The sequence below is a fragment of the Papio anubis genome, chromosome 18, assembly GCF_008728515.1.
Source record: "Papio anubis isolate 15944 chromosome 18, Panubis1.0, whole genome shotgun sequence".
Taxonomy (NCBI): domain Eukaryota; kingdom Metazoa; phylum Chordata; class Mammalia; order Primates; family Cercopithecidae; genus Papio; species Papio anubis.
The window spans coordinates 31,230,652-31,254,304 of NC_044993.1; the positions used below are offsets into that span (position 1 = coordinate 31,230,652).

At 39.3% G+C, this 23,653-nt stretch overlaps 1 protein-coding gene and 2 non-coding genes across 10 annotated transcripts in view; all 3 read left to right on the forward strand.

The window, feature by feature from the left end:
* Positions 1 to 2,462: 2,462 nt before the first annotated feature.
* The window catches only part of CNOT1 (CCR4-NOT transcription complex subunit 1), a 46,522-nt gene continuing 25,331 nt past the window's right edge, over positions 2,463 to 23,653 (forward strand). The window contains exons 1-14 of one of the 8 annotated variants that reach the window (XM_031658180.1): positions 2,463 to 2,817; positions 9,134 to 9,284; positions 10,819 to 11,020; positions 12,497 to 12,628; positions 13,600 to 13,724; positions 13,973 to 14,259; positions 15,644 to 15,722; positions 17,672 to 17,902; positions 18,210 to 18,350; positions 19,546 to 19,725; positions 21,754 to 21,870; positions 22,136 to 22,246; positions 22,676 to 22,753; positions 22,927 to 23,104. In XM_031658180.1, the coding sequence (XP_031514040.1) occupies positions 2,783 to 2,817; positions 9,134 to 9,284; positions 10,819 to 11,020; positions 12,497 to 12,628; positions 13,600 to 13,724; positions 13,973 to 14,259; positions 15,644 to 15,722; positions 17,672 to 17,902; positions 18,210 to 18,350; positions 19,546 to 19,725; positions 21,754 to 21,870; positions 22,136 to 22,246; positions 22,676 to 22,753; positions 22,927 to 23,104 (2,047 nt within the window). In that variant the 5' untranslated portion in view covers positions 2,463 to 2,782. Of the gene's footprint in view, positions 2,818 to 9,133; positions 9,285 to 10,818; positions 11,021 to 12,496; positions 12,644 to 13,599; positions 13,725 to 13,972; positions 14,260 to 15,643; positions 15,723 to 17,671; positions 17,903 to 18,209; positions 18,351 to 19,545; positions 19,726 to 21,753; positions 21,871 to 22,135; positions 22,247 to 22,675; positions 22,754 to 22,926; positions 23,105 to 23,653 lie in introns of those variants that run through there. The other 7 variants (XM_031658179.1, XM_031658181.1, XM_031658178.1 and 4 more) reach the window with 7 other exon arrangements.
* LOC116271367 lies at positions 9,565 to 9,700 on the forward strand. Its single transcript, XR_004179929.1, has one exon. It is a non-coding gene; the product is annotated as a small nucleolar RNA SNORA50 (small nucleolar RNA).
* LOC116271365 lies at positions 20,813 to 20,947 on the forward strand. Its single transcript, XR_004179927.1, has one exon. It is a non-coding gene; the product is annotated as a small nucleolar RNA SNORA46 (small nucleolar RNA).

A 23,653-nucleotide genomic window follows, 5' to 3' on the forward strand; every position in this document is an offset into this window, starting at 1 on the left:
CCTCCCGAGTAGCTGGGATTACAGGTGCACACCACCACGCCTGGCTAATTTTTGTATTTTTAGTAGAGACGGAGTTTCACCATGTTGGCCAGGATGGTCTCGATCTCTTGACCTCGTGATCTGCCTGCCTCAGCCTCCCAAAGTGCTGGGATTACAGGCTTGAGTCACCGCACCTGGCCCAAAGTTTTTTACAGATTTTTTTTTTTTTTCCGAGATGAAGTTTTGCTCTTGTTGCCCAGGCTGGAGTGCCAGTGGTGCAATCTTGGCTCACTGCAACCTCCACCTCCTGGGTTCAAACTGTTCTCCTGCCTCAGCCTCCCAAGTAGCTAGGATTGCAAGCATGCACCATTACGCCCAGCTAATTTTGTATTTCTTTTAGTAGAGGTGGTTTCTTATGTTGATCAGGCTGGTCTCGAACTCCCAACCTCAGATGGTTCGCCCGCCTCCCAAAGTGGTGGGATTACAGGTGTGAACCACCGTGCCTGGCCTTCTTTACAGATTTTTAGTTAGCCTGTGGTTTGCTCCAACTGTGATAGTCTTCCATCTCGGACAGGCAGTCAGTTTCAGACAATTACTTTCAAATGTTCTTTGCAAACACCTCATGCAGAAGAGGTTTTCGTTTGGGTCAGTTTTTAGATCAAATAAATCCAACCTTGTCATGGTGTTCTCACACAGACTCCCTATACAGGTGAAATCATGACAGTTCACTGAGAAGGAGACTTTGATGTTTTAACCCTGTTTTGACTCACTTCTCAGGCTTCTGGTTTTCATTGTGATTGAGAGCTGTCAGCTTCTAAGCTTGCTGTGTAGCTGGAGATGGGAATAATAGGGTAAATTAATATGCTAGAAAGCTTGATAGTCTCTTGAATAAACGTTTCCTACTTGTTTATAAGCCTTTGGTTAATTTCCAAAGTTCTGAAAAAGTTGATTCAGATACTTTTCTAGTTGCTTGTATGAAGGAAAGGATGTCAGCCCATACCCTATCGTTTTGCCTTGTGAGAATGTATTTTTTTTTTCTTTTTTTTGAGACGATGTCTTGCTCTGTTGCCTCCGATTAGCTGGGATTACAGGCAAATACCACCATCCTCGCCTTTTTTTTTTTTTTTTTTTTTAAATGGAGCTTCACCATGTTGCCCAGGATGGTCTCAAACTCCTGAGCCGAGGCACTCTTCCTATGCTGGGATTACAGGTATGAGCCACCACACCTGGCCAGCATTCTTTCTTTTTGTTGTTGTTTGAATAGTCTCGCTCCGTTACCCAGACTAGAGTGTAGTGATGTGATCACTCACAGGCTCAAACAATCCTCTCTGCATCCTAAAGTCCTGGGATTATTGGCATAAGCCACCTATGCTCAGCCTTTTTTTTCCCCTCCCCCCTTGAGGTCTTACTGTGTTGTTGAACAGCCTGAAGTTCAACAGGCACAATCATAGCTCAATGCAACCTTGAACTCCTGGCTTAGTCTTCCTGCCTGAGCCTTGTGAATAGGTGGTCCTATAGATGCATGCCACTATGCTTGGCCTGATGGTCTTTTTGTCATAATTAGAGAGAAACGTGCCTCTAACACCTAGTAGTAGAAACCAATGATACTAGGCTGGGTGCAATGGCTCACACCTGTAATCCCAGCACTTTGGGAGGCCGAGGGTGGGTCACCTGAGGTTGGGAGCACAAGACCAGCCTAATAAACATGGAGAAACCCCGTCTTTACTAAAAATTAGCCGGGCGTGGTGGTGCATGCCTGAAATCCCAGCTACTCGGGAGGCTGAGGCAGGAGAATCGCTTCAACCGGCAGAGGCAGAGGTTGGGGTGAGCCAAGATCTTGCCATTGCACTCCTGCCTGGGCAACAAGAGTGAAACTCTGTCTCAGAAATAAAATAATAAAAGAAACCAATGATACTGTCTACAAACATTCCACATTGCACAAGACTGACTTGTACAAGAAATAATTATTCATTCCAAAGCACTCTGCTCTATAAGCTCTAAATGTTCTGCAGTTTCAAGTTCTAAAGTGTAGCCTTTTACATTTATACATTTTAATCCATCTGCAGTGGAATATTCTGCAGAGTTAATTGCTTGTTAAAATTGCACAGAATGTTTTTATTGTAAGAAGGCGGTTTACCTAACTTTTTGGGTTTCAATTAATTTCTTTTTTTTTTTTTTTTTTTTTTTTTTTTGAGGCCCGGAGTCTTGCTCCTCGCAGGCTGGAGTGCAGTGTGGCGGGATCTCAGCTCACTGCAAGCTCCGCCTCGGGTTCACACCATTCTCACCTCCAGCCTCCCAGTAGCTGGACCACAGGTGCTAGCCACCACCATACTAGTTTTGTATTTTTGAGTAGGGGAGCGGAGTTTCACCCGTGTTAGCCAGGATGATTCTGGATCTCCTGACCTTGTGATCTGCACGTGCCAGGCACTGGGATTACAGGCTTGAGCCACTGCTCCCGGCCTCAATTAATTTCTTTAATTGATCTCTTAGCAGTACTTGTTGAAAAATTTAATAAGATAATGTATCCAAAGTATTCTGAATCCATACTGATGATAATAAATGCCAGAGAAGGAAAGTTATTTCAACTAATAAATACAGAAGTTACTATGATGGAGTTGTAATTGTTAATGTGTGCTAATAGTAATGGGTATATGTTTGAAGAGCAGGATAATTATGTAGTTTGAAAATATCTCTCCACAAATTACATTGTAATTACAAAGGGGGAAAACAACTTCAGTGGAGAAACCTGTCAGATACCATGTTAATCTGTTCATCAAAGTGATCACCATGTGAAACCTACATCATGTGTTTCATAGAATGCACTGAGAAGAATTCAAGGTAATTTATGCCGTAAGGTTGTGATACCTAATTTGAATTTAGAATATCAGACAAATCTAGGGACATTCTACAAAACAACTGACTTGTACTCCCCCCCCCCGCCTTTTTTTGGAGGCAGGGTCTTGCTCTCTTGTCCAGGCTGGAATGCAGTTGCGAACTTGACTCACTGCAACCCCTGCTTCCTGGGTTCAAGCGATTCCCTCAACCTCCTGAGTAGCTGGGACTACAGGCGCACACCACCACACCTGGCTAATTTTTTGTATTTTTGGTAGAGATGGGGTTTTGCCATGTTGGCCAGGCTGCTCTTGAACTCCTGACCTGAAGTGATCCACCTGCCTCTGCCTCTGAAAGTGCTGGGATGACAGGTGTGAACCATTACACTTGATCCTGACTTGTACTTAAAAGAATAAAATCAAGAAGGACACGTAAAGGCTAAGAAAATCTTTCAGATTAAATGACCTGAAGAGAGGTGACAACTTAATGCAATGGAATGGATCCTGTTCCAAGGGAAAAATAGCTTCGAAGAGCATTGTGGGAATAGTTGGTATAATGTGAACATGGCCTATTTATTTTATCATTGTTAAGCTTCTGATGTTTGATTTTACATGGCTATGTAGGAAAATGTTTTTCTTATAGAAAATACATAGTGAAGGCTGAGAATGGTGGCTCACACCTGTAACCCCAGCACTTTAGGAGACTGAGGTGGGCAAATTGCTTGAGCTTAGGATTTTGAGACCAGCCTGGGCAACGTCGCAAAACCCCGTCTCTGAAAAAAGCATTTAAAAATTAGCTGGGCATGGTCTGTATGTGGAATTCCAGCAACTGGGGAGGCTGAGGTTGGAGGATCATCTGAACTCAGGAGGCAGAGGCTACAGTGAACCGTAATTGCACCACTGCATTGCTGCCTGTGCGACAGTGAGACCTTGTCTCAAAAAAAGAAGAAAACATGTAGTGAAGCATTTAGGGATAAATTCATGATATATCCAAACCAATGCTGCAGGACAAAAAGTATAGAAAGAATGGTTAGATTAATAGGGCAAATGTATACCCTTGGCATGAAAAGCATTTGTGGGAGTTAATTGTAATATTCTTGCCACTTCTTTTTTTGTTTTTTGTTTTTTTTTTTGAGACGGAGTCTCGCTCTGTGGCCCAGGCTGGAGTGCAGTGGCCGGATCTCAGCTCACTGCAAGCTCCGCCTCCCGGGTTCACGCCATTCTCCTGCCTCAGCCTCCCGAGTAGCTGGGACTACAGGCGTCCGCCACCTCGCCCAGCTAGTTTTTTTTTTTTTGTACTTTTTAGTAGAGACGGGGTTTCACTGTGTTCGCCAGGATGGTCTCGATCTCCTGACCTCGTGATCCCCCCGTCTCGGCCTCCCAAAGTGCTGGGATTACAGGCTTGAGCCACTGCACCCGGCGACACTTCTTTTATTATTATTTATTTAATTTTTTGAGATGGAGTTTTTTTCTTGTTGCCCAAGCTGGGGTGCAATGGCGCCATCTTGGCTCACTACAACATCCGCCTCCCAGGTTCAAGCTATTCTCCTGCCTCAGCCCCCTGAGTAGTTGGGATTACAGGTGCATGCCACCATGCCCAGCTAATTAATTTTTTTGCATTTTTAGTAGAGAGGGGATTTCAGCATGTTGGTCAGGCTGGTCTCGAACTCCTGACCACAGGTGATCCACTGCGACTGGCCAGTTCTTGCCACTTCTAAGTTTGAAACTGTCAGAAATAAGAATTTATCCCTAAATAATAAAGGTGAATATTTTAATTTACTATAGTTTATTCTAAAGTGCCCATTTAATTTTTCTTCCTACTTTAATTTCTGAAACGATGTGTCTTATTGGTGATGTGTCTTATAATTGGTGGAATTACTTTTTTTGTTTTTCCATAAGACATAAAATATTAGTGTGGCTTACACAGTTGAAGGCATTTGGATTCAATGTAGTATAATATAATTACCATCTACTGCTTTGTAGCCTGTTTTTCTGACCCGTGGCATTGGTCTTTTTGGAACAGTTTTTTTTTAATTTAATGGTTTGTTTGCTTGCATTTGTTTTCGTGATTGGTAAAACATAGATGTGGTTTTAAAGTCAAAACTCTAAAGCAAGATACATTTGGAGAAATCTTACTTTGAACTCTGATACCTCTACCTTGTTCTCCTTTTCTCCTGTAGTTAGCCACTGTCATTAATTATTTTGCATTATCTTATATTAAAAACAAATACATACTCATTTGTATATTTATCCTTCACTGTAGAAGAGATAATATACAACTTGCTTCTTGATCTTATATCCTAGAGTTCACTCCATACAATTAGAGAGCTTCCTTGTTTCTTTTAATTGCTGCATAATACTCCATTGAATGAGTATTCTGTACTTTAGTCAACCAGTCTCCTACTGGTGAAAATTCACTTTGTTTTCGCTCTTTGTATCACATATAGTGTTGTAGTGAGCAGTGTTTTGCACCCATCATTTTTACCAGTGTGTAATTGGACTACTAGAAGTGGATGTGTCAGAATAATAGGTAAATTCGTGTGCGATTGTGTTAGGTATTGCAAAATTTTCCTCCATAGGGATTTTTCTATGTTGTAAAACCAGCAGTGTTACAGCGTCTATTTCCCCACAGCCTTGCTAATACAGTATGTCCCCATTGTTATGGTGAGATATGGGACAACATGGAGATACGGTATCTCTATGAAGTTTTAATTGTTGTGGAGTATTTGGAATGCAGATACATTTGTAAGGGAAGATTCAGAGGGCCTCTTGTTTCCTTAAATTTGAAATACCTTTAATTATTTTGAGCATTTTTGTGGAAACTAATGTTCTACTTGTTTCTAAAGTAAATAAGTAGACCAATACCTTTAGGAGTGTGAGGCTCCCTTTTCTTTTTTGTGGTCTGCATAGCGTAACAATAGGAATGCATTTCTGAGATATGTGTCATTAGGCAGTTCTGTCTTTGTGTGAGCGTTATATAGTATACTGGTAACAAACCTAGATGGTATAATGTACTGTATACAGTTTGCCTATGTGGTATGGCCTATTCCTCCTAAGCTACGAACCTGTACAGTGATGTTACTATACTGAATATACTGAAGGCAATTATAACACAGTGGTATTTGTATATTTAAACAGAAAAGGTACAGCAAAATATGATATTAGAATTTGTGGGACAACCATTATATATGTGGTCCCATATACCATTTTGTTGACTGAAATGTCATTATATGGTACGGGACTGTGTTTTTCTTCCTGGCTTCAATGGACATAAAACAACTTGTTTATTTCATTTGTTTCTATGTTCAAACTATTGTTATTTTGCTGGCACAAGTAAAAATTTTCATAGATTTTTCTCTATCGATTTAATGTAATACAGGCTTATTCAGTACTGTTAGCACCCTAGTCTTTTGTTTTTTTTTTTCCTCCAAATGTGAAACCACTTTTTTTTCTGAGTGATCACTTTTACTTCTTTTTTTTTTTTTTTTTTTTTTTTTTGAGACAGAGTCTCGCTCTGTAGCCCAGGCTGGAGTGCAGTGGCCAGATCTCAGCTCACTGCAAGCTCCGCCTCCCGGGTTCACGCCATTCTCCGGCCTCAGCCTCCCGAGTAGCTGGGACTACAGGCGCCCGCCATCTCGCCCGGCTATTTTTTGTATTTCTTAGTAGAGACGGGGTTTCACTGTGTTCGCCAGGATGGTCTCGATCTCCTGACCTCGTGATCCGCCCATCTCGGCCTCCCAAAGTGCTGGGATTACAGGCTTGAGCCACCGCGCCCGGCCACTTTTACTTCTTAATGCCACTAGTAACATTCTGAATTTAGGTGGGAAGATTTAAGACTAAGTTCATGTACAGCTGCTACTGCTTTTTTTTGTTGTTTAAGACAGAGTCTCTCACTGTCGCCCAGGCTTGAGTGCAGTGGTGTGATCTTGGGTCACTGCAACCTCCGCCTCCCAGGTTCAAGCAATTCTCCTGCTTCAGCCTCCCGAGTAGCTGGGATTACAGGCACCTGCCACCACACCTGGCTAATTTTTTGTATTTTTAGTAAAGAAGGGATTTCACTGTGTTGGCCGGGCTGGTCTCAAACTCCTGACCTTGTGATCCACCCATCTCTGTCTCCCGAAGTGCTGGGATTACAGGCATGAGCCACCGTGCCTTGCCCTTTTTTTTTTTTAATTAATTTTTTTAGAGACAGGGTCTTGTTCTTTCTCTAAGACTGGAGTGCATTGATGTGATCATAGCTCCCTACAGCCTTGAAATCCTGGGCTCAAGCACTCCTCTCGCCTCAGCCTCCCAAGTGGTTAGGACTACCGTCATGTACCAACACACCTGGCTAATTTTGAAAATTTTTTGTAGAGATGAATTCTTGCTGTGTTCACAGGCTGGTCTTGACGCTCCTTCCTCAAGCGATCCTCCCACTACCGCCTTCCTCCCAAAGTTCTAGGATTATAGGTGTAAGCCACCTCCACCTCCCAGCTATCATGTAGAGCTTCTGTTTTTTTTTTGATATGGAGTCTCACACTCTGTTGCCCAGGCTGGAGTACAGTAGTGCAATCTTGGCTCCCGGGTTCAAGCAATTCTCCTGCCTCAGTCTCCTGAGTAGCTGGGATTAGAGGTGCCTGCCACTTGCCCGGCTGATTTTTGTAATTTTAGTAGAGATGGAGTTTCACCATGTTGGCCAGGCTGGTCTCAAGCTTCTGACCTCAGGTGATCCGCCTGCCTTAGCCTCCCAAAGTGCTAGGATTATAGGCATGAGCCACCGCTCATGATCCAAGTAGAGCTTCTAAATACAAAGGACCCCATGGTTGTATGAGGCAATACAGACTGAGTATCCCTTCTTGGAAATGCTTGGGATCAGAAGTGTTTAGGGTTTTGGGTTAAAAAATTTTTTTTTTAACCATTTGCATTATACTTGCTTAATATACACCTTCAGTTCAAAAATCCAAACTCCAAAATGCTCCAATGAGCATTTCCTTTAAACATTGGCATTCAAAAAGTTTTAGATTTTGTAGTGTTTGGGATTCAGATTTTCGGATTTGGGATGCTCAACCTGTGATAGCAACCTAAGATAGGAAAATTGGTTTAACTGTCAAGTAAACATTTACTCTACTTGACATTTGTTTTAGAGGTCAGTCGCTTCTTCATGTGCTTGTTAAAGGTAATGACTATGCATGGTGTTTTTGTCTATAAGTACATATATTATCTTAGACTGTGATATACTAGTATAAAAATTGCATGCCTGTTTGCTTTGATATGTTTGGGTTTGGGCATAATTTTTGACAAAGTGGTTGAAGCTATGGAATGTTTCTTGGAGAATTTTAAAATATTTTGGTTGTACTGTGTACTAGTTCGTTTCAGAAGTGCAAATTAGTTTCAAGAGAAAGCCAGCACTCAGAAAATTCTAGTGATGAATGACAAGTGCAGAGGGATAGGATGTGGCAGAAATTTGGCTACATGTTCCAGCAAGTTTTCTTTCCCCTTTCCCTTTACTTCTCATCTCTTACCCAGGCTGAAATGCTGTGGTGTGATTATAGCCCACTGCAGCCTCGAACTCCTGCACTCTATCAATCCTCCCAACTCAGCCTCCCAAGTAGCTGGGAGTACAGGCGCATGCCACGAGACCAGGCTCACTTTTGTTTTGTTTTGTTTTGTTTTGGAGACGGAATCGTGCTCTGTCACCCAGGCTGGAGTGCAGTGGCGTGATCTCGGTTCACTGCAGTCTCTGCCTCCCAGGTTCAAGTGATTCTTCTGCCTCAGCCTCCTGAGTAGCTGGAACTACAGGCGTGCACCACCATGCCTGGCTAATTTTTGTGTTTTTAGTAGAGATGGGATTTCACCATGTTAGCCAGACTGGTCTTGAACTCCTGACCTTAGGCAAACCGCCCACCTTGGCCTCCCAAAGTGCTGGGATTACAGGCGTGAGCCACTACGCCCAGCCTCGACTTTTTAATACTTATTTAATATTTGTAGACAGGGGATCTTGCTATCTTGCCCAAGGTTGGCCTCAAACTCCTGGCTCAAGCAATCCTTCCACCTCAGTCTTTCAAAGCAATGGGACTACAGGTATGAGCCACTGTGCCCGGCCTCAGCAAAGTTTCTTTATTAGAAAATCAAATTGGTACTCAGGAGGCTGAGGCAGAAGAATTGCCTGAACCCTGCGGGGCAGAGGTTGCAGTGAACTGATACCATGCCACTGCACTCCAGTCTGGGTGACAGAGTGAGACTCCATCTCAAAAAGAAACAAAAAAAATAAAAATCAGATTGGTTTACTTACATGTTCTGGGGAATAGGAACTGATTTTTTTTACTTTTTCCCCTCTATTTTAGGAGTGTTTCTCAGGAGCTATCGGAAACTATCCTCACCATGGTAGCCAATTGCAGTAATGTTATGAATAAGGCCAGACAACCACCACCTGGAGTTATGCCAAAAGGCCGTCCTCCTAGTGCTAGCAGCTTAGATGCCATTTCTCCTGTTCAGGTAAATGAGCGCTACATTCAATACATCTTCATTTGCCATAGATTTGGAATAGAATAAGCTTCTATGTCTTTAATAAATTGTCTGAATTTGTTACATTTTAGATAACTGCATGTCTAGCATCCACTTATTTTAAAGGAGATATGTAAATAGGCATTGTAGTTAAGAATAGATTTTATCATCAAATAGAACGTGACTCTAAGAGGAAATATACAAACAACTTATTTAGGTAAATGAAGAGGGTTTCTTTTTAAAATATGAATTACATAGACTCTTGAGACCTAAGCACTGCCTTTGAACCTGATGTGTCTTGTTTGTAGCTTCACGGGCCAAGCAACAGTGCTAGAGCATAACGACTTGTTATAACTGGGGCTCTTCAGCTCTCAACTGAACTGCTCTTTTAAAAACAAGGTACATTTAAGTTACTCCCTGACATCAACCACCCCCTTCTCTCTGGGAGCAACATATTGCGCTTCTATTTTCAGATGCATTGAATGGCATATTGGGTTTTAAGGAAAGAAAGAGGCTAAAACTTAGTGATTCAGTGGCTACTTCCCTATAAAAGGCATTTGCTTGTCACATTCTATAGCCATGAAGGTATGAAGTAGTGCCACAAACTTAAGCCTGGAAGTGCAGTTATTAGATACTTTAAAAATACATATTTTGGTGAATAACATACCTTGTTTTTGTTTTCAAAATTGGAGCTGATCTTCCCCCACCTCCAAAATCTCCAAATTTTGACTAAATTTATTTTGACTGGGAGATTTGTTTCTAATTTCTAATATTTCTATTTATGTTGAAACTTAAATTTAGCTTGAGAGATTGTTTTAAAGTGACTTATTGGAATTTGTGAGGATTTATTAATATAACTGTCCCATGTCACCACTAAAAGTTTAGGGCAGTTCATCTTAAGTGTTGTTCATTAGATTTTATAGCCCTTTTTATGGCTCTGTTATAGGTTGAGCATCCTTAATCTGTAAATCTAGAATGCTCCAAAATCAAACTTTTGGAGCACTGACATGACACACCACAAGTAGAAAATTCCATACCTAATCTGATGTTATGTGTTGAGTCAGAATATAGTCATAGTTTTGTTTCACGCACAAAATGCTTAAAAAAATATTGTATAAGATTACATTCTGGTTATGTGTATATAGGTATATGTGAAACAAGTGAATTTCATGCTTTGACATGGGTCCCCTCCCCATGATGGGATTGTTACGATATCTGGTTATATGTGCGCAAATATTCCAAAATCCAAAATTGAAAACTTTTCTGGTCCCAAGTATTTTCGATAAGGGATTCTCAACCTGAACTTTGTCAAAGGCAAACTCTTTAAACCTATTCCATATGTGACACAGTAAGAAAAGTGACTGACACGCTTGACTTGATAACTGGGATTTAAGTATCATTGTGATTGAGTGGGTGTAATAGTTTGCTTTTTAAGAGTATGAAGAGCTGTTGTTAAAGACTGCTTTATGTGTGTCTGCCTTTCCTCGAAGTATGTTTAATACATTTTTATAATGTTTTTCTTTAGATTGACCCTCTTGCTGGAATGACATCTCTTAGTATAGGTGGTTCAGCTGCCCCTCACACCCAGAGTATGCAGGGTTTTCCTCCAAATTTGGGTTCTGCATTCAGTACCCCTCAGTCACCAGCAAAAGCATTTCCACCCCTTTCAACCCCCAATCAAACCACTGCATTCAGTGGTATTGGAGGACTTTCATCACAGCTTCCAGGTAAGGGGGAGGCAAATGAGAGCGTGGATTATTCATAAGTTTCATTATGCCTTAATATTTCATAAGGGGTTTGGAGTCACTATGACAAGGAAAGCTGTTTAAATGAAATTGTGAAAGCTCCTTCAGTATCCAAAGTTAGGAAAAGAAAAACAGATTATATTCCATTCAGTCTAATTGGAGGAAAGAATTAGGATATTTGTAGTTGTAAAGTTAATTGAATTATTTAGTAAGGATTTTGTGTTAACATGATAATATAAGTGGTAACATGTATGTTAATCACTTTCTAAAGGGCTTAGATCAAGAACTAACAGCTTTATGAATTCAGGTTGGTATAATAAAGTTAGAAACTATTGAACATACAGGTTCAGGCATATGTTCTGCCTGCCTTATTGCATTTCACCAACCTTGAAGATGATAGGACATCCTAAAAACATTTTAAGGTTGGTTTTTTTTTTTTTTTTTTTTTTTTTTTTTTTTTTTTTTGCGGGGGACGGGGTTTCGCTCTTGTTGCCCAGGCTGGAGTGCAGTGGCGCTATTTCGGCTCACTGCAACCTCAGCCTCCCAGGTTTAAGCGATTCTCCTGCCTCACCTCCTGAGTAGCTGGGATTACAGGCACCGGCCACCATGGCTTGCTAGTTTTTTGTATTTTTAGTAGAGACAGGGTTTCACCATGTTGGCCAGGCTCGTCTCAAATTCCTGACCTCAGGTGATCCACCCACCTTGGCCCCCCAAAGTGCTGGGATTACAGACGTGAGCCACCGCACCTGGCCACGTTTTCAGTTTTTTTCCCCAGATACCGTGGCATGTAACTTCACATTGAAGTAAAAGCTACATTTTTTTGGTTGTTGTGGTTGTTTGTTACCTACATCTTCTTAGCCCCCTGTACCTGTTATGTTGACACTGTAAGTTCGGGCATTAAAACCTAAGGACTTCAGTGTTATCATTGACTCTGATCTAGTTAACATTGCTGCTCTGTGCCTCTGGCTTTTATGATTAATTCATTTAAATAAACGTTACTGAACTTACTAAGGCCTTCCTAGCAAAGCTCTAATTACTGTAAGATTCCGTTTGTCAGAGTTGAGAGGAATAAAGAAGTTTTGAGACTCATGGTAACTTTAAAAGATGGTATCATGAAATTATCTGATTTGAATAATTGAGAAAAGCTAGCCACCTCCTTATTTTAACTACCTTGGTTATGGGAGTATGTGCTTCGAGAATGTATACTTAATTTTTTGCACATTATCAAGAATATAAATAATTCCAGATGCTGAAGAAATTTGGATTATCTGTTGTTACTGCCTAGTTTGTAGGCTCTGTAAAATTGAATAGATGTAATAAGGGAATTAACAAAGGCTCTGACTTTTAAAGTAAGAGTTATTATGACTATTTTAAAAGTCTTATTAATACATCTGAGATGTTAATAAAATCAAGAATATGAATAATGATAGGGTTTGTGGCTGCCTTCGTTCTCTCTAGTAGGTGGTCTTGGCACAGGCAGCCTGACTGGTATAGGAACTGGTGCTCTTGGACTCCCTGCAGTGAATAACGACCCTTTTGTACAGAGGAAATTGGGCACCTCTGGACTGAATCAGCCTACATTCCAGCAGAGTAAGATGAAACCTTGTAAGTGGTAGTGTTGTCTGTGATTGTGAAGTGTGACTGATAAAAATGTTTAGTTGTATGTCTCATTTGTGTTAGTAGGGCCATATGTTGATGTGCCTTCTAGACCAGTGGGAATAAATTCACAAATTTGAATTATTAAAATAAAAGTTAGAGATATCAATCCACTTTTGCTGTGGATTCCCAGAACAAAGTCATGGTTAGTAAGAGGCTGCATCCTGAGGGTGTTTGTCCTAAAAGTAAGAAATAGATATGATAAAGAGAAATTAATATGTGGTAGATAAATGAATGTAACTCTTGTACTTAACCTAAACGTTTGTGTGTTGAGTTTTTTTTAAAGCAAGTCAGGAGTGACAAGGAAAATTTCAGATTTCTGTTTCCAATTTTTGTTTCACCTCCTTAGTGATTTTTTATCCTAACTAAATTCATAGAAGTCATCTTTATAAATCCATAGGTATAATTGACTGAAGTCCTTGTCATTGGGACTGTGTAGTCATGACACGAGATTTGAAAGTATTCCAGCTGACTTGATAACGTTAGTGTGAAAGTCTTGTCTGAATGTTTTGTAGCATGCTTTGTGTTTACATCAGTCTTTCATGCACATGCATGATAATTATATGTTAAATGTGATTTTTATTATAAAGTGATAAAGATTTGTTAACTTAATGAGGTTGTATTAAGGGTAAGTGCATTATGAGTTTGAACCAAGTTAACTTTTGTGTTGTAATGAGTCCTGATGAAGATAATACTAATGTAGAATTATGGAAGGCACTTTGTTAAGGATCTTTTATGTCTACCCTAGAACACGTTAATACTGAAACTTGACCACTTAATACCTTTTTCAGTTTTTTTATATTTCTCTTAAAGTTAGAACTGCAATAGTCTCTGGCTGTCTGTGTTTTATGGGGAAGTGGAAGAAGGGCTTAAATACCCACTGATGCCTTTTTTGTTTCCAACAGCGGACTTGTCTCAGGTGTGGCCAGAGGCAAACCAGCACTTTAGTAAAGAGATAGATGATGAAGCAAACAGCTATTTTCAGCGAATATATAATCATCCTCCACATCCAACCATGTCTGTTGATGAGGTGAGTGTCTAGGATGATCCGATTATTTATTGTTTAAGCCAGTCTTAAATAAATGTCCTTTTCAGTGTTTTTAGAAATCCAGCTCAAAGTGCTCTGATATAGCAATGTGTGTTTTGAAACCTTAATATTTGTCTCAAGCTCTTTTGGTAAATATTCTACTTAACAGTCTTTTGTCAAGGATATTTGAGAAAGGCACTTAGTAATTGTTTCCTTTATGTGTGCGTTGTTTTTTTGTCTTGCTTTTCCAGGTATTAGAAATGCTGCAGAGATTTAAAGACTCTACTATAAAGAGGGAACGAGAAGTGTTTAACTGTATGCTAAGGAACTTGTTTGAAGAATATCGTTTTTTTCCCCAGTATCCTGATAAAGAGTTACATATAACAGCCTGCCTATTTGGTGGTATAATTGAGAAAGGACTGGTCACTTACATGGCACTAGGTCTGGCTCTACGATATGTTCTTGAAGCCTTACGCAAGCCTTTTGGATCCAAAATGTATTATTTCGGGATTGCTGCACTAGATAGATTTAAAAACAGGTAAGTGGATAGGTTTCCTATGAAGTGTCTCTTCCCTGACCCCACAGACAGGGTCTTAACTCTTACCCAGGCTGGAGTGCAGTGGCGCGATCTTGGCTCACTGCAGCTTTGACCTCGCGGGCTCAAGTGATTCTCTCACTTCAGCCTCCTGAGTAGCTGGGACCACAGGTGCACACCACTATGCCCAGCCTTTTGTATTTTTTGTACAGACAGAGTTTCACCATGTTACTCAATCTGGTCTTAAACTCCCGCCTCGGTCTCTGAAAGTTCTGGGATTATGGTGTGAGCCACTGTGCCTGGCCTGAAGCTTTTTTTTTTTTTTTTTTGAGATGGGGTCTTGCTTGTTGCCCAGGCTGGAGTGCAGTGGTGCGATCTGGGCTCACTGCAACCTCCACCTCCGGAGTTCAAGCGATTCTCCTGCCTCAACCTCCCGAGTAGCTGGGATTAGAGACGTGTGCCACTGCACCCAGCTAATTTTTGTATTTTTAGTAGAGACAGGGTTCCATCATGTTGGCCAGGCTTGAACTCCTGACCTCAGGTGTTCCATCTGCCTCGGCCTCCCAGAGTGCTGGGATTATAGGCGTGAGCCACTGGTCCCGGCTAAAGCTTCTCTTTTTAAAAATAAGTGGTAGGAAAACTAAAATGAGAGCAGAGGTTTTTTGGTTGGATATTTATGAGGTATACTTTGTACAGTAGAAGTCTTCCCTTTTAGGTGTATAGTTCTTTGAATTTTGGCAAATTTATGTAGTTCTGTAACTCCCACCACAATCAAGATACAGAATATTTTGGAACTCCTGAACTCAAGTGATTGTCCTGCCGCGGCCTCCCAAAGTGATGAGATTATAGGCATAAATCAGCATGCCCAGCTGATGCAGAATATTTTCATCATCTCCCAAGAGGTTTCCTTGTTCCTCTTTGTAGTTAGTCCCCTTCCCTGACTCGCAATCTCTGATAATCTCTAAAGTTTTTCTAGAATGTCATTTACACGGAGTCATAGAAATACGTAGTTTTTTGAGATTTATGTTACTACATGTTTCAGTAGTCTTTGTGTAGTATTCTATATGAGTTGACTACAAATTATTTTTCCATTCGTATGTAGGTGAAAATTTGAATTGTTTCCAGATAAGTGGCTCATTTTAATCTATTTTTAAGTAAAATATAGCCTTTAAAAATCAAAGGTAGTGTCTTTTCTGATGTAAATCCAGTGAAAATCATCAGTATTTTCTCCTTCTACTTTTGTTTTCTTCCCTTTGACATTTTCTTCAAATAAGTTATTCATAGGTAAGATGGAGAAAATGACCTAGATTAGCATTTGGACAAAAACATTTTGTTAGTGCTGCTTCTGTTCTGACACGAAATGATGGCAGAATGATTTTGTTGGCAGATTGAAGGACTATCCCCAGTATTGTCAGCATTTGGCTTCTATCAGTCACTTTATGCAATTTCCACATCATTTACAGGAGGTAAGTGCCCTCTGTACCTAAAACCCAAATAGCTGTGTAGTATTTGGAGGGTTTAATATTTTGGCTTTTTTTGTAGACTTGATGGTAGTGGCATTAAGATTTCTTAATAATTGGCATGATATAGGTATACATATTAGTTGAGGTTGTTCATTTTGTGGCCTTACAAGAGAACATGAAAAAATAATCATTCTTGGATTATCTTTTGTAAGTAGCAGGCTTACTTCAAAAACTTTTTACTCATTCTTTTAACCTGATAATGGAGTTGAAGAATAAACAGTTCTACTAAGAGAATCTTTATCTTAGGTAAAGTACAGACACCCTGCCTCATTCTAAAAGGGAATTGCAGTGGGAATCTTGTGTGTAAAAATGTGACATTTTTATGAGTTAATATGAGCCAAAGCTGTTACGCATAAGACTTAGATCATGTTTATTAAAAATAAAGGCTTCTTAACACTTCCTTAGATTCCTTTGAGGTGTGGTTTTTGTTTTGTTTTTGTTTTTGTTTTGAGATGGAATCTTGCTCTGTCGCCCAGGCTGGAGTGAGACAATCTTGGCTCACTGCAACATCTTCCTCCCGGGTTCAAGTGATTCTCCCATCTCAGCTTCCTGAGTAGCTGCGATTACAGGCGCCTGCCATCATGCCCGGCTAATTTTTGTCTTTTTGTAGAGACGAAGTTTCACCCTGTTGACCAGGCTGGTCTTGAACTCCTGACCTCAGGTGATCTGCCCACCTCTGCCCTGCAGAGTGCTGGGATTACAGGTGTAAACCACCGCACCCGCCTGAGATGCTTATTTAAAAGGAGTCAGTCCCTGGGAAAATAGACCTAGGGAATATACATTTAAAAAACCATTTTATATGATCGTTATTTTTACTGAAATTTGAGAAGCATTGTTGCAGTGACTGATTTTAGGTTAACTGGTAAGCATTATCTATACCTTTGTCTTGGCTTTGGTCAACATCAGTTTACATAGAACAGGGAAGTTGGTTAATTGACTATTTTTAACATGCAGTAGACAACTTTATAAGATCTTATTTTAAGAAATCAGGATGATCAGAATTTGAACCTACTTGATATTCTGTATTTTAATTTAGTTCAGTGCTCTCTACCTCATCCTTCTAGATTTATTAGGAGGGCAGGGTTATTGTAATGACTTAATCTCTGGGAATGTGGAGTATATTCATTCAAGTGAGTGGACTGAGACAAATTAAGAGACAGGAATATGGAGCTTGAAAGACTTGGAGAAAGAGTGAGTTAGCAGGGGAGCGATCACTCAAAACTAGTCCCTAGCACCCACTGTATGTAGCAAGATAGCCAGAGAGAGAGGAGAGAGAGAGAGCATCACTTTCTGTACTTTGTCAGCATAAAGGGCTATACTTTCTTCTGAGACTCTTTCCTACTTTAGAAATGTCCCTCTAAAAATAAAACTGTTGTATACATAATTGGTAGGTTTAGTTCTGCTAGGTAAGGACTGTTGAAATAGCTTCGGGATGTCAGCACTCTAAATTGTGTGGGGATGGGGCTCTGTAGAGTATTTTTTTGTAATAGCTTTATTGAGATAATAACTCATACTACCACGGTTTTTGTTTTTTAAGACCTTTGGTTTCTCATTGCTGCCTAATTAGAAAAGAGACGAGTTTACTGTATGAATTATTAAGACTTTTAAAGTTTGCATTTTTAAAGGAGTTTAAAGGCATTTATATGCAGTATCTGGGGCTGCTGCTTTAGAAGTTGTTTTGCTGTAGTTCTCTCATAAATACTAAGATTTTATCGCTGAAGGAGTTCATGGAATCTACTTACGTACTAGTGCCAGGGTATGGGGCTAAGAGTATGGAGCTAGATGAACCGAAAAAGCATTCATGCATGTTTTTTACCCTCTCAGAAAAGAGGGACATATAATCCAGACTTAGCAATTAAGGTTAACTCTTTTTCCTCTCCCTACCCTTTTAGTATATTGAGTATGGACAGCAGTCTAGAGATCCTCCTGTGAAAATGCAAGGCTCTATCACAACCCCTGGAAGTATTGCACTGGCTCAGGCCCAGGCTCAGGCCCAGGTTCCAGCAAAAGCTCCTCTTGCTGGTCAAGTTAGCACTATGGTTACCACCTCAACAACCACCACTGTTGCTAAAACGGTTACAGTCACCAGGCCGACTGGAGTCAGCTTTAAGAAAGATGTGCCAGTAAGTAGATCTGTCTTTTTTCTCTTCTAGGATTTATGATTATATCTCTAGTGAACATGTATTAGAATTTTATCATAACATGCCTACCAAAAAAGATATAAAAGACCAACATTTCTTCCTTTGTATCTCCCATCCTTATATTTCCCAGAGGCAAACATTATTAATAGTTCACTATTCTTGCCCACGTTTCTAATATACAATCATACCATGTGTATTTTTTAACACTAAGTCTGTATACATTATTGGACTTTTTTCAGAGAAGCACTTCAACTTATTTGCTTTATGTACTTTATTTATTTTTTTTTAGCCTTCTATTAATACTACAAATATAGATACGTTGCTTGTAGCCACAGATCAAACTGAGAGAATTGTGGAGCCCCCGGAAAATATCCAGGAGAAAATTGCTTTTATTTTCAATAATCTCTCACAGTCAAATATGACACAAAAGGTGAGCATGCTGTCATAGTTTATAAATTCCTTCTCTTTTCCTTAATGGACTAAAGGATATATTGTTGACCCTTTTACATACTCATTTTAAAGGTAGAGGTAATAAACTCAAAGGGAATATGTGTATTTAACCTAGTGGTTTTGGTAAACATTAAATAGTACCAATTTTTAAGGTTTTGTTTTGCAGCTTTTTGAAATAAGCTTAATGTTCTCATGGTGATAGAAAGTTTCATTTGTACTAGTCATTAGTCAAAACTCATTTTCTCCCAGAGACTATTCAGAGTATTTATTACAACCTAATAACTGAGGCCGACTTTGTGAAAAGCATAAAGAATGCCACTTGCCTGCTCAGATTACATGGTAAGACAGTATAGTTGACCCTTGAGCAACATGGGGGTTAGGGTTGCCAATCCTCTATGTAGCCAAATCCTGGTATAACTTTTTATTCCCCCAGAGCTTAACTATTAACAGCCTACTGTTGACCAGAGCCTTACTGTGATAACACAAATAGTTGATTAACACATATCTTATATGCATATAATACTGTATTCTTAGAATAAAATAAACTGGAAAAAAATATTATGAAGGAAAATTATAAGGAAGAAAAGATATATTTACTATCTGTTAAGTGGAAATGATCATCATACAGGTCTTTATCTTCATGAGGAGGAGAAGAGGAAGTCTTGGTGTCTCCGAGGTAGTGGAGGTATTAATAGAAGAAAATATACATTTAATTTTACTCTGTGTCATTCATATCCTTGTTCAAGGGTCATCTGTACTTGGAAACACCAGAGTTAGCTAAAGATTCCTGTAGATGGAAATTTAGGAAAACATGGTTCTGGAATTTTCCCCATTCTTGGTTACACTGTGGGTCTGTTAATGGCAGCTTGTAGATTAGTAATTCAGGTGGAGATAGGGGACTACATGTTTTATGATTTTAAAGCTGAAAATGACCATAAATGTTTCAGTCCCAATCACCTATGGGTTGAGTTGTGATTGACTATGGAATTGAGCATACTCTTCTTCATAGCATCTATCTGGTGTGAAGGAAAGTCATGCTTTAGTATCTAGTTAGTTTTGCAAGGAGCCATTATAGTTAGTGCTGTAGAGAGTGCTGTATAGTATGGTTCATAGAAACCAACTGTTATTTTATCATAGTGTAATTCTGTGCTTCCCATGTCGTATTGACTGGCTAGGTTGAAGAGCTGAAGGAAACTGTGAAAGAAGAATTTATGCCTTGGGTTTCACAGTATCTGGTTATGAAGAGAGTCAGTATTGAGCCAAACTTTCATAGCCTGTATTCAAACTTCCTTGACACGCTGAAGAATCCTGAATTTAACAAGATGGTTCTGAATGAGACCTACAGAAACATTAAAGTAAGAGTTGGTTCTTGTATTTTCTTTAATTATTGCTTTGAATTTAGAAATATTTGATTATATAGGTAGGATTTTTGATATTTTTTGATATATATTGTCAATATTATGTACCTCTGGAAATTGCTGTAGATTTTGTTTCTTACATGGAACTAAATTTTATGAAGAACTTAAACTTATAGGCATACCCTGTGCATTTTCTTTGAAAGTAACCACTATTATAGATTGTTTTTGTCATGCCATACATGATTTTAGAACTTTACCATTGTTATGCATAAACAGCATAGTATTGGTTAGCATATTCTGTATGGTGTCACCCTCTGTACATCCTTTTCACTTTTTTTTTCGCTTGCTTTTTTTTCTCCCCTGGATATTATTTGTGATAATGCTCTTTGCTGTAGTCCTTTGTTTTTTTTCTTTTTAATTTTTTTGAGACGTGGTCTCACTCTGTTGTCTAGGCTGGAGTGCAGTGGTGCGATCTCGGCTCACTGCAGCCTCCACCTCCCAGGTTCAAGCTATTCTCTTACCTCAGCCTCCCGAGTAGCTGGGATTACAGGTGTACCACCACGTCCAGTTAATTTTTGTATTTTTAGTAGAGACGGGATTTCACCATATTGGCCAGGCTGGTCCCGAACTCCTGACCTCAGGTGTTCCACCCTCCTCAGCCTCCCAAAGCGCTGGGATTACAGGCATGAGCCACTGTGTCTGGCCAGTCCTCTTTTTTAAAAAACAGAAAATATAGTCTTGTGGAAAACCATTGTATGGATTTGTATTGCTGCTGGGCGTTTGTGTTGTTAATCACTTCAACTATTATAAACAGTACTGTCCTGAATGTTTTCATTTGTATCTTGTGGTATTCAAGTGCCAGATATCTTTATACTCAAATCTGTTTGTGGAATAGCTGTTATCTAGGATTCTGTGCAGTTTAAGATCAAACTCTACTGAGCCGAGGCTTATTCAACAAAATTCAAGTATTTTAATTTCTAAACCATCATTTATTTCTTAGGAGGAAAAACTTCTAGAACCAGCATACAAGCATACAGCTATGGTCATTCTTTGCTCAATAACTTGGGTCATTGGTTTAGGAACCAGCACTATATTTAAACCTGTGGATGGAAATATTCCCCATTCTTGGTTACGCTGTAGTGCAAAAGAATTCCTGGCTCTCTGTTGCACAGCTGACTTGTGCCATTCTGCTGTTGCTGTATGGAGTTAAGGAACATGGCTCTATTTCGTTTTTATTATCTGATAGCAAGGGCGGTTGGGATACATAAAAGTTTTCACATACTCCACAGCAAAGTTTCAAGACCTTGGTTTTTAAACAGAAGTTTAAATATAACCCTAAATCAAGAGGTACCACAGAGTAGATGGGTATATACATGTGTGCATACCTGCAGCCAAAACACTCTCCTATGTTAATTCTGTCCCCCTTAGAAAAACAGTAACTGGAGAATCAATTAAATGGTTTGGGTTTTTTAGAAATTTGAAAAGAAGTATATAAACAGTATTATACTCTATCTCAGAAAGTTATCTTAGTTGACTGCAGAGATTTGTTAATGCCTGGATATACTGAGGATTGCAATAGGAGGGTAATTTGATTATATTCCTTTGTATACTTGCTTCCTTTAAGGACTTAAGCATGGCTATCATCCTCATTTAAATTAAGTTAGCACTTCAAAATAGCTTTGTAGTTAGGTCTCTGCTTTAAACCTAGCTAAGGTTTTCAGAGTTGAAAATACTTTTCTAGGGGAGGATAGCTGACACATAAGTTTGTGTTCCTTTTGAATTTTGTACAATGTGTTTGTACCTATTTTGAAAAAAAATGTAAAGACTTCTTAAAGGTAAAAATGGCACTGTTGAATCATGAACACAGCAAAATGATATTGATAATGATATACGGAGTAATTCTACTTTGGGGCCTGTTCTTAGAAATGATGACTTGTCTTTAGGATAATGGAATTCTCAAATACTTAGTTGAGTTTTCTTTCATAAGCTCATTCTCATATCTTTCTTAATCTTACACTATTTCAGGTGCTCCTGACCTCAGATAAAGCTGCGGCCAATTTCTCAGATCGTTCTTTGCTGAAGAACTTGGGACATTGGCTAGGAATGATCACATTAGCTAAAAACAAACCCATCTTACACACTGTGAGTTTCAGCTAAATGTGTAAAAATTGAGAATCTTCAGCACATTATGATTACAAGTATTGGCTGTTTGGAGCTATTTGATGATTATTGGGGTTTTATAAGACTTTGGCCCATGTTTTGAGTTGTTAACTTTTGTAAGACAAGGACTAGACATTATGTTGATTCCTGTTTTGGGGATAAGCTTGGCAAAATACTTTTCTTTGGTTATGTTATACCATTTTGGGGGGGTATATTCCCAGCTTTTGAAAGTATTTTCTTATTCTAGGACTTGGATGTGAAATCATTGCTGCTAGAGGCTTATGTTAAAGGACAACAAGAATTGCTCTACGTAGTGCCCTTTGTTGCCAAAGTCTTAGAATCTAGCATTCGTAGTGTGGTGAGTAGATTTTAATATTTTATTTATGGCTAATTCCTAAGCATTGCTTTGTTTTAGCATGAGATCAAGAGATTATATTCTTAGTTCTTGTGAGGTAAAGCTAGTTAAGTCTGTTTTCCTTTATGGCACTTGGATTTCCAATTTGAGAGGCTGGGTAAAAGAGGAAAGATTGTGATGGTTGGCTTTGGTTTTTGGTGTTTTGTTTTGTTTTGTTTTGTTTTTGAAATGTGATATAGGTGAGAAGGCTAGGGGTTTTGTTACGGCTACACAGGTATAAGTGTTTATTTATTTATTTATTTTTTAAATCCTTGTTTTTTATTTGTTTTACCCCCCCCCCCCCCCACCCACTTATGTTGTGTTGAATTGTTTTAAATAATCCAAATTAAAGGGCACCTTTTGGGTCAGCTTAACATAATAGCTCTTCTTTAGGTTTTTAGGCCACCAAACCCTTGGACAATGGCAATTATGAATGTATTAGCTGAGCTACATCAGGAGCATGACTTAAAGGTAATTTACTGCTTCCTTGTCCTCTGGAACATTCTTTGCCTTCACATTATTAAAACTTGCAGTGAAGGCAGGGTGTTTTGGGGGAAGTACTATAGTAACTGAAAGTAGCATACATTATGAATAAAACTAAAATTTTCTTTTAAAAATTCTAATCTAACTCTGGAACTATGCAGTTAAACTTGAAGTTTGAAATTGAGGTTCTCTGCAAGAACCTTGCATTAGACATCAATGAGCTAAAACCTGGAAACCTCCTAAAGGATAAAGATCGCCTGAAGAATTTAGATGAGCAACTCTCTGCTCCAAAGAAAGATGTCAAGCAGCCAGAAGAACTCCCTCCCATCACAACCACAAGTAAGTGTGCTAAGTAGTCAAGGAAGGCTTCTGTTAGCGAGGATATTCTCTTAAATGGTACATGTCCACGTCTATAGCAAACTATAATTTCCCACATAATGTAGTGGTGAAACTTTGTATGCATTTTGGTGAGCCTTCTAATTATCAAGCAAAAGTAATGACTATGCCTTGTGTTACCATCTTAGATTCTATCCTGGCAGTTCATGCATATTATTAACTAAATGTGATTTAATCAGTTGTCTCTCATATCCTAGCTAGGCTGGTTATCTCTGTTGTGTGGAGTTCCAGAAATAACTGCATACTATGATGGCCTGTTAACCCCTCAAATCTGGGTATGGCTATACCTGCTCAATCTGCCAAGGGAATTGGACTGTTTTATCTACATGAAGAAGATGAGAGAAGGGTGCAGGAGTGTTGGATGATTGGGAGTTGTGGTTAGAGTAAATTGAGCTTTTCTTTTTCAGTCCTCAGCAGCTGAGAATCCCCAGATAAACCAAGAAACAGGCTAGGTTGAAAACAGACATCTTAATATAGACTGAGTTTGTAGGA